Source organism: Nyctereutes procyonoides, unplaced genomic scaffold (genome assembly GCF_905146905.1).
Source record: "Nyctereutes procyonoides isolate TBG_1078 unplaced genomic scaffold, NYPRO_anot_genome, whole genome shotgun sequence".
NCBI lineage: Eukaryota > Metazoa > Chordata > Mammalia > Carnivora > Canidae > Nyctereutes > Nyctereutes procyonoides.
Genome location: NW_026575160.1, coordinates 30,491,802 through 30,502,021, shown reverse-complemented (window position 1 = coordinate 30,502,021; position 10,220 = coordinate 30,491,802). Strand labels below are relative to the sequence as shown.

Below are 10,220 nucleotides of genomic sequence, written 5' to 3'. Positions count from 1 at the left end.
CAGGGCGGGGCGGGGCGGAGGGGGCGGCCCCGTGGGGTGCGCAGGGGCGGGGCGGGGGTGGCGGGCTTGTGGGGTGCCCAGGGGCGGGGCGGGGCGGAGGGGGCGGCCCCGTGGGGTGAGCAGGGGCGGGGCGGAGGGGGCCGCCCCGTGGGGTGCCCAGGGGCGGGGCGGGGGGGGCGGGCTCGTGGGGTGCCCAGGGGCGGGGCGGGGCGGGGCGGAGGGGGCGGCCCCGTGGGGTGCCCAGGGGCGGGGCGGGGGGGGCGGGCTCGTGGGGTGCCCAGGGGCGGGGCGGGGCGGAGGGGGCGGCCCCGTGGGGTGCGCAGGGGCGGGGCGGGGGTGGCGGGCTTGTGGGGTGCCCAGGGGCGGGGCGGGGCGGAGGGGGCGGCCCCGTGGGGCGCCCAGGGCGGGGCGGAGGGGGCGGGCTCGTGGGTGCCCAGGGGCGGGGCGGAGGGGGTGGCCCCGTGGGGTGCGCAGGGGCGGGCGGCCCGTGGGGTGCCCAGGGGCGGGGCGGGGGGGCGGGCTCGTGGGGTGCCCAGGGGCGGGGCGGGGGGGGCGGGCTCGTGGGGTGCCCAGGGGGGGCGGGGCGGAGGGGCGGCCCGTGGGTGCGCAGGGCGGGCGGAGGGTGCCCGTGGGGTGCGCAGGGGCGGGGCGGGGGGGCCCCGGGGGCCAGGGCGGGGGGGGGGCGGGCTCGTGGGGTGCCCAGGGCGGGCGGGGGGGCGGGCTCGTGGGGTGCCCAGGGGCGGGGCGGGGCGGAGGGGGCGGCCCCGTGGGGTGGCGGGGCGGGCGAGGGGCGGCCCGTGGGGGAGCGGGGCGGGGCGGGGCGGAGGGGGCGGCCCCGTGGGGCGCCCAGGGCGGGGCGGAGGGGGCGGCCGAGAAGGCCCTTCGGAGCGCACAGGGCGCCCGGGCATCCGCGCGGTCGGGTCCCACAGGGCGCCCCGCGTGCACCTGGTCCGGGGCCGCGCTCCCTCCGTCCCCGGGCGGCGGCTCGCAGGCAGCCCCGGGCGGGGGTGCGGGGCGCGGGAGGGGACCGGAGGGGGCGCGGTCTGCGGGGCGGGGGGCGGGGCTCGTCCGGGGCGGGGCGGGGCGGGGCGGGGCGGGCGGGCGCGCGGCGGCGGCGGCGGCGGCGGCGGCGGCGGTGGCGGCCGCGTGCCCGGAGCTGGGGGCCGACGCCGGGAGCTGAGCGCCGCCCGCGGGGAGGCCGGGCCGGAGCCGCGGCGAGCTCGGCCGCGGACGCGCAGGGGAAGATGGCGACGGCCGGCGCGAGCTGCGAGCCCGGCTTGTCCCGCGGCCCGGAGGACGCGGCGGGCGGCGCGGCGGAGGCGGCGGTACGCGGGTCCGGGCGGGAGCCGGGGGCCTGCGGCCGGGGCGGGCGGTCCTCGCCGCGCAGGGGGGCGGCCGCGGGGTGACGCCGCCTCGGGGCATCCGTGCGGCCCGGGCAGGTGGGCCATTGTGTGCGCCCCGAGCCGAGCCCGCCCGACCCCGAGCCCGGGCCGCACGGCGGGGAGGCCTGCGCCGGAGTCCGGGGGCGGCGGGGGCGGCGGGGCCGGGGGCCGGGGGGGGGCCGGGGGCCGGGGGGGGCCGGGGGGGGGGCCGGGGACCCGCGGGGCCGCTCTTCCCCCGCGTCGGGGCGCGCAGCTTCCTGCGGGAGGCGGACCCGGGGGAGCCCGCAGCCCGGGGTGGACGGGAGGGGAGGGGAGGGGAGGGGAGGGGAGGGGGCGCGACCGGCCAGCGCCCCGGGGAGCGGGGCTGCCGGGTGCCGCTTGCAAAACTTGCGAGTCTTCATCGGAAACTTTCGGGAAAAATCGACTTTTCATTCTTTGCACGGAAAACGTGAGCTGCGGGGTTCCGAGGAATCCGGCTCCCTTCGGTGACATACCCCGCGGAACCGGCTGTGTAGACGCCGCAGACCTCTGGGGGGTGGGAGCGAGCGGCGCCTTCCTCCCCGGGGCTGCGGGGGGCGACCTGGGGGCTGCGGGGGCCTGCAGGGGGCGACCTGGGGGCTGCAAGGTGGCTGCGGGGGGCGACCTGGGGCTGCGAGGGGCGACCTGGTGGCTGCGGGGGGCGACCTGGGGCTGCGAGGGGCGACCTGGGGGCTGCAGGGGGCGACCTGGGGCTGCGAGGGGCGACCTGGGGGCTGCAGGGGGCGACCTGGGGCTGCGAGGGGCGACCTGGGGGCTGCAGGGGGCGACCTGGGGCTGCGAGGGGCGACCTGGGGCTGCGAGGGGCGACCTGGGGGCTGCAGGGGGCGACCTGGGGCTGCGAGGGGCGACCTGGGGGCTGCAGGGGGCGACCTGGGGGCTGCAAAGTGGCTGCGGGGGGCGACCTGGGGGCTGCAGGGGGCGACCTGGGGGCTGCAAGGCGGCTGCGCAGGGCGACCTGGGGGCTGCGAGGGGCGACCCCGGGGGCTGCGAGGGGCGACCTGGGGGCTGCAGGGGACGACCTGGGGGCTGCAAAGTGGCTGCGGGGGGCGACCTGGGGGCTGCAGGGGGCGACCTGGGGGCTGCAAGGCGGCTGCGCAGGGCGACCTGGGGGCTGCGAGGGGCGACCCCGGGGGCTGCGAGGGGCGACCTGGGGGCTGCAGGGGACGACCTGGGGGCTGCAAAGTGGCTGCGGGGGGCGACCTGGGGGCTGCAAGGCGGCTGCGCAGGGCGACCTGGGGGCTGCGAGGGGCGACCCCGGGGGCTGCGAGGGGCGACCTGGGGGCTGCAGGGGACGACCTGGGGGCTGCAAAGTGGCTGCGGGGGGCGACCTGGGAGCTGCAGGGGGCGACCTGGGGGCTGCAAGGCGGCTGCGGAGGGCGACCTGGGGGCTGTGGGGGGCGACCTGGGGGCTGTGGGAGGCGACCTGGGGGCTGCAAGGTGGCTGCGAGGTGCGACCTGGGGGCTGCGAGAGGCGACGTGGGGCCTGCGGGGGCGACCTGGGGCTGCAGGGGCGACCTGGGGGCGGCTGGTCCCCGCGCCGGGACTGGTGTGTGCAGCGCCCCCGAGCCCCCGACCGCCGGCCGCCGAGCACCTGCCCGCGGGGTGGGCCCGACCCGACCCGACCCGACCCGCCCGGCGCGGCGCGGGCCGAGCTGGTCGGCGGCTCCACGGTCAGAGCCTTGGACGCAGGCAGGTTTTTGTTAACAAGGTCAGGGCTCGCTCCCCGCTGCTGAAAACCTCCAGGAGTCTGACTTTTCGCCGCGGAGAGGCGGGGATTTTATCATTTCGCCCCGGGTGACGATCATGGCCACGGGGGGAAAATGTGACAGTGACACTTTTTATTTCTGTTCTGTAGAATCCTTGGAGGATGCAATAGGATGCTTGATCTAATTTTTTTTTTTTTTTTTTTTTTTAGAGATGACTTTTTAGTGAAATTCTGATGATGGCTTATTACGCAGTAGCCTGGGCCATTTTACTTTTCACTCAACAGAGGGTCCTCCCGCCCATATCACTTGCCGTGATTTATAGACTGATTTTAAAATTGAAGCCAGGTTGGAGAATAGTTGTCCTCATAACTGCTGCTTATCTAATGATTAAAAATCAAAGACACTTTTATGCATTTTTGGATTCATGGCAACTGAGGACTTAGTTTTTTTCATTTTTAGTGAATTTTTTTTTGGGGGGGGGGCCTTTTAGAGATTTATTTCCTTTCGAATTAGTTTACATCTTAGGCACTTTTATATGTACATTTGGCAGTCGCGAGCCAATGGAGACTCCAAAGCAGTAGGCTATTTTTGAAAGTGAGTGTTTTCACTAAGTTTTGACTATTTAGATTGTTGCTTAGAGACAAGTTTAATTTATAGTTTTCAGCTTAATGTGATTTTCGGTGGAGTGTTTTAAATTTAGTTTGTGATCCTTGTTCTTAGCTGTTTAAATCCTGAAAGCATCCCAAGTGTAAAGCTGGGTAACAGCTACATTATTCAATAGGATCATATTAATAGTCTTCGCTGTGAACCATGCTGAGGAGACCTGGGTTATTTTCAGTGCCTTAGCCAAATGTGATGACTTTTATAGGCTATATTGCTATTTCTACTCTGAAAATAACTCCTAATGGATAAGGCAGTATGGAAAACAGAAATCTTCCTGCTTTTTTTATTGTCACCAAAGAATTTAAGAGTGAGAGGAAAATGGAGATCCCTTTAGAGCCGTGGTTGGCAAGCTGACGGACATTCTTGTCATTCTGGACTTTTCTGGAGCAACTAATATGCAAAAAAGTAGACATAAATTTTTGTTGTCATGGTGATGATACTGAAGAAACTTGGACAGTGCTTTTATCAAATGCACAAAAGGAATATTCGACAAATTAGCAGCTGGTACCTTGGAAATTTTTGTTTCCAGGTGACAGTATTGAATGTAAATGTAAAGAAAAGCACTTTCTTGGCCAATTGTGCTAAGCTTTCTTGAAAATATAAACAAAAACCATAGTTATATGGCAGCTACAGAATATTGAAAGTTTCACAGCAGAATTAAGTAGGGAATAATTTAGATTTAACACATTATCCCCCACTTACCATAGATGATGGTGTTTCGAGTAACATCGTTGCTGCCATAAGAAGTAACACATTGCGTTCCAGCTGTAGAAACATAAATACCAAGGAATCTAACCAGACATGATGGTGTCATGAAAGGCACAAATACTTTGTATTAGGAATCTGGGGAGGAAGAGTCATGGAGGGGATCCCTAGTGGAAGGACCTGGAAACATTCCACAGACAGATGGCATCCGGGTTGGGCCTAGAGATGGAAGGAGGACCTGCAGTGGAGACTGCAGGAAGCTGTGTACGCCGTGGCTGGTACTTCGGGTTTCTTGAAAGGTGGCCTGGGGCACATGTGAGTGGCTTTCCAAGATGAGCATAGAGGTTTCAGCTTCAATCTCAACTGTGTACGTTAGAAAAATAGGTTAGAAATTGAGGAAATAGACTGAAATATTCCCCCACGATTAGAATATAACTGATGCTTTTCAACATGATGCTTTTCACTCTTTTTTTCTTCTTAAATGTATACTTCTGTGCCTGTTTTTTTTTTTTTTTTTGACTTTATTATTATTGTTGGTATGTTGCTATTCCATTTCTCATAGGAGCAGTTTTGGGTAGAGAAAGGCATTTGTCTTCTCAGTGATTGAATCCGTGCCTAGGCTAGATTGCCAGTTGGTTCTGTCCTCTTGTGTTTCATGTAACTTTATGAGGTGAGAAAATGTTTCACAGTCCGAGCACTTATTCAGCCGTTTACAAATATCTGCTGCTGATCTCATGGACGGCAGGGCTGTAGCTGGAAGAGGCAGCCTCCTTCAAGAAACGCAGTGTGGGTTTTGTCTCTAAAAGAAAGCGAAGGTTAAGCCCTGTGCCTGGCAAATACATGGTAGGTGTTTCACATATATCGAATGAAGAAAACACACACTCAGCAAGAAGCTGTGTCATAATACTTAATGTTGTTTGGCTGATTGGGAAATTTGCTTTGTGTGTTACTAGATTGTAATGAAATTAGTGGCTTATGATTTATAGTGATCAACACTATAGATGTTATAGTTTTTTCTTGTTTCTGGAAGATAACCCCGATTTTTCTGATTTTCTGGGTTCTTGTTTTTATTTGTATATTGTCTTTTTCCAAGCTGCTTTTCTCCGAGACCTTTCAGATTCACAGGTTTTAACAAAATAATAGTAATAATTTCTAACACTGTTAGTTTTCCCTTTAGATGATCTGTCTTCAGAATAATGACTGAGGCTGGGAATGTGTTGGTGGAATGGTAACTGCATCCCTTCCATCCTGAATTGTTCCTCTAATAGAGTCAAGGTCAGGTCACCCACTGAGGTATGAAGGGAGGGGATGACTGAGGGGAGGTCAAGGCAGAAATGGAAGGAAGTTTGGAAACAGGAAAAGGGAGTAAAAGGAAAGATTGGGCAGGAAGACAGACAAGGCTTTGGAGTAATCTGCAAATGCCCAGCAATCTGGGGGCTAGAATTCAACTTTAAACGTGCCTAGGAAAAGAGAGAGCAGTTTGTCTCCCTTCTGCCCCCATAAACTTTGCCACCTAAGCATATCTGAGTGTTGCTTTAGAAAAGATGATCTCAATGCGCTCAGTTGTATTCTTCTCTACTGGGGCTCCTTTGAAAGACTTGTATAAATAACAAGGAAAAGGAAACTTATCTTTTAGACATTAGGTTAAAAAATGGAGAACAGGTACAAGAAAGATGATGATGACATTGAAGTCAAAGGATTTTTAAAAATGTGTTACTCTTTTATAAATACCTTGTACAAAAATAATGAGATCGTATTATTAATGCTGCACACAGTATGATGCCATGCCCATAGAAATCTTGATTTTTTTTTTTTAGGGGAAAAAAACTGCTCTTGAGATAAATTGTTAATAAATAGCCAAGCAGATAAAGGATGGAGTTACAAGGTTGTTATAGTAAATGCAGTATAACCAAGTTAACATCACTCTGCATGCTTGTTCACAAATGATTGGCTTCTGACACGTTTATATTTCATTGAAAAGGCAAAAAGACGATTCCAAAGACCCGAGTGCTTCCACAGAAGGGCTCTGTAACTGTAAGAATATCACCTGGCACTCTCTGTCTCAGCTTCTTCATTTGAAAATCAGCGTGCTGCCATTCGCCACCTACAGATTGTCAAGCTGACATTCTTCAATGCATGATAAGCTTCTTAAAGGGCAATTATTGGATCTGGATGCGAGTTTGCATGTGGAGCTATCCCATGTAGGGCTGTTGGAACGTGGGGAAAGCTGGATTAGAATGGAAATAGGCATTTGTTTTATCCCGAGATGTGGTCTTTTTCTTTTCCCAAAGAGGTCATGCAGACAGACGGGAGCTCTGAAAGGAGAAAAAGGGATGTAGCCGCGCTTAATTATCAGAGCTTGTCATCCCTGCCCCAGCTACTTCTCTGCTTTTCGTTCCGGTTTGCTTATACTCGAAATTAGTTCTCTCCATACCAGGTTTCCTTCCTGGCATTCTGTTTTACTTGGGAGCTCTATCTCCCTTCCGTATCCTAGGTTGCTTGTCTTGCATGAAAGCCCTCAGGCGGTGGGGTTGATTTGAGGTGCGAAGCCATGAAGAGGTGACCCCCGTTCTCAGTATGGTCCTTCAAAGCCCCACACCAAGTGGCCCTAGATTAGATTACTCTAATTGATTTTTGAAACAATGAATGAAGATGGAAGATGATTGACCAGTTACTTGGTTGGCCTTAGAGTGGGCCACAACCTTGTGTCTTAGTAAGACAGGGATATATATATATATATATAATTTTTTTATTTACTAATATAGAGTGGGCATGAGTGGGGAGAAGGGCGGAGGGAGAGGGACAAGCAGACTCATCACTGAGCAGGAACACCGCTGCCCCCCTCTCCCCCCGCAACGTGGGGCTCTATCCCAGGACCTGGAGATGATGACCTGAGCCCAAAGCAGACACTTAATGGACTGAGCCACCCAGGCGCCCCAGATGTGTCCTTTACACATTATTTATATGTTTTTTGTGTTCCAACTGCACGGAATAGGCATTTTATACCAAAAGTGGGTGGGCATGCGTGTTACGTAAAAATCACATGAGGATGCAATACTCTGGCCTCACATTTCTAGTGTGGGTGGAAAATAAAGAAATACACGAGGCGGGATGTGATTAATTGCTGAACGAAGCAGTAGAACAGTCTGTAGGGCTGAGCGTAGACGAGGAGAGTCCATCAAGACCTCTGAGAGTGGGATTTGAGCTGGGATAGGATAGCTAGAAAGATAGGATTCCCACGGATTAGAGGAGAAAGCATTAGGAAGAATAAAATCGAAGGTATGCAAACCCTGTCAGTAACTCTCTTTCCTCCCAGTCGAGGAAATGGGGGGGGGGATAATCTCAAAGCAGGAGTTAATGTGAGAGATTTGAAATCATTTTAGAGCATGAAAATATGCTTTTCTTCATGAAAATCCACAGAAGTGTCTGAATTCATATGTTAATATTGTAAATATTATGTGTACCTGGAAAGGTGGATTTTTTTTCCATGCTGATGATACAGTCTTCAGATTTTTATTTTCTCCTTGAAATTTTAAGGTGAATTTCATTGCCTTCCTCCTTCTTCACCGCCTCTTATTCATCCCCAAGCCATACATTTTGCTTACGTACGAAGTTCTGAATGCATCTTATTAATTATTAGCACGCACTGTTAGACTGGAAAGAAAACACAGGTCTGTAACTTCAGAGCAAAGAGGCAAAACCAATTTATGTCAGCTATTTTTCAAAGGCTTCATAAAAGGACCTAAATTTCCTCAGTGCAGAAACCTAGGAACCCGATAGCCTGTGAAATCCGGACATTTGGAGCTGGGGGAGATCTTATTTATTTATTTTTTTTAATTTTTATTTCTTTATGATAGAGAGAGAGAGAGAGAGAGGCAGAGACACAGGCAGAGGGAGAAGCAGGCTCCATGCACCGGGAGCCTGATGTGGGATTCGATCCCGGGTCTCCAGGATCGCGCCCTGGGCCAAAGGCAGGCGCCAAACCGCTGTGCCACCCGGGGATCCCTGGGGGAGATCTTAGAGATCACTTAGGACAACATTCTTATTTTACCCCCCAGAAACCTGAAGGCCCGAACAGATGAAATAATGCCCTCCTAGCCCATTGGCTTTTCTCACCTCGCCTCTTTGCCATGTGGGAAACTCATTGATCCCACGCGGGGTAGCCCACGAGACTTGAAACCAGAGGACACGTTCTCGGTGTCTGCGGGAAGTGCCAGAGAATGAATCTGGCTCTCTGTTTGGTCACTAGGTCTTTTACCATAAGTTCGGGCAAAGATCTGAGAGGTGCTCCTGCCACTGTGGGGCCTAGGCCCTCTTAAATGCTTTCTGGCAGCCATCAGTGCTCTGACTCCTTAAATTCTTAAAGGATATGGTGAGGATCTTCTGGCCCTGTTTGGCTGTGACTGTTGAAATTCCCTACATAAACCCCAATATTTTTAGATCCCCCCCCCCCCCCGCCCCAGGTGAGGGTGTGGAGTGGTGGTGGAGGGAATTGGTATTGGCCTACGTACGTTTAGTTCTGGCAGTTGAAGACTTAACTCAGCCAGGTTCTATTTTGTCTTCTCCCTCCCTCTCTCTCTGAGCCTGTATAGGAAAATCTGAAAGAATACCCTCCCCACCCCCACCCCCACCCCCACCCCCACCCCCAAGTAATTTAGAGCTTGTTGAAGACTGCTGTGTTGAACACTAAGAGTTTGGGGTTGTGCCTCCTCCTTTGTATATGCGTTTATATCCCAAAGAAGGCTCGAGCTCTCTCTCTCCATTTGATGACCAGACTCTGGATTAGGTTAAGCTGCCTGTGTCAGATTTTTAAAACTAGGTGTTAAGCACTTTTCCTGGAGTACTTTTCCTGGCAAACATCAAACATGACAGGCAGGGGTGTGGCTTGTGGAGTTGAAATGTAGCTCCCTCCCCCTTTCTTTTTTTGACTGCCTTGCTGTCACTTAAAAATGAGATCTGGATTTTTCTTTATTTAGGAAAACAAGGACAGTAATAATAAAGCTTAGGGCGTGAACATGTCTGCTGTGATATTGTTGTCATTGTTGGGGGTGTGGACGTGTCACGTTTTCATGGATGTCCTGTCGGAGATCCTAATGTGTTATGGGAGTGGTGGCGTTTGCATCTATCCTATCTTCTTTTTTTTGAAAATTAGGTTATCAAGTTAGTTTGCCATTTAAAATCTAAGATTTATGCCCCCCCCCAAAAAAAAACGGGTAGGAGGAAACTTGGAAGTGATGGATTTATTCATGGCATGGATTCTGGTGATGGTTTCCTATATCTGCAAATGCATCAAGTTGTATATATTAAATCTGTACGGTATTTTGTATGTCTGTCATACCTCAATATGGTTTAAAAATTAAGAAATTTAGAACCATTATTTTGTTCTCAGAGGAAAAACATTAATAATGTTTCTATACCTGAGTACCTCTGTACTATACATGTGTCAAGTCAGATAAATACCACTTCATATGAAACATACTTTTTTTTTTTTTAAAGATTTTGCTTATTTATTCATGAGAGAGAGAGAGAGGCAGAGACACAGGCAGAGCGAGAAGCAGGTTCCCTGCTGGGAGCCCAATGTGGGACTCGATCCCAGGACTTTAGGATCACGCCCTGGACTGAAGGCAGATGCTAAACCGCTGAGCCACCCAGGGATCCCCAAAAAAAGATACTTTTTTATTGGGATTTTTGCATTTGGGCTTTTTTATATTTTCAGTACTAAAGT

General features: G+C 54.3%; 1 protein-coding gene across 1 annotated transcript in view; it reads left to right on the top strand.

Moving 5' to 3' along the window:
* Positions 1–1,136: 1,136 nt before the first annotated feature.
* CTTNBP2 (cortactin binding protein 2) overlaps positions 1,137–10,220 on the top strand; it is a 147,007-nt gene continuing 137,923 nt past the window's right edge. Inside the window, exon 1 of the mRNA XM_055314477.1 lies at positions 1,137–1,325. Within this exon, the coding sequence (XP_055170452.1) occupies positions 1,245–1,325 (81 nt within the window). The 5' untranslated portion in view covers positions 1,137–1,244. The remainder of the gene's footprint in view (positions 1,326–10,220) is intronic.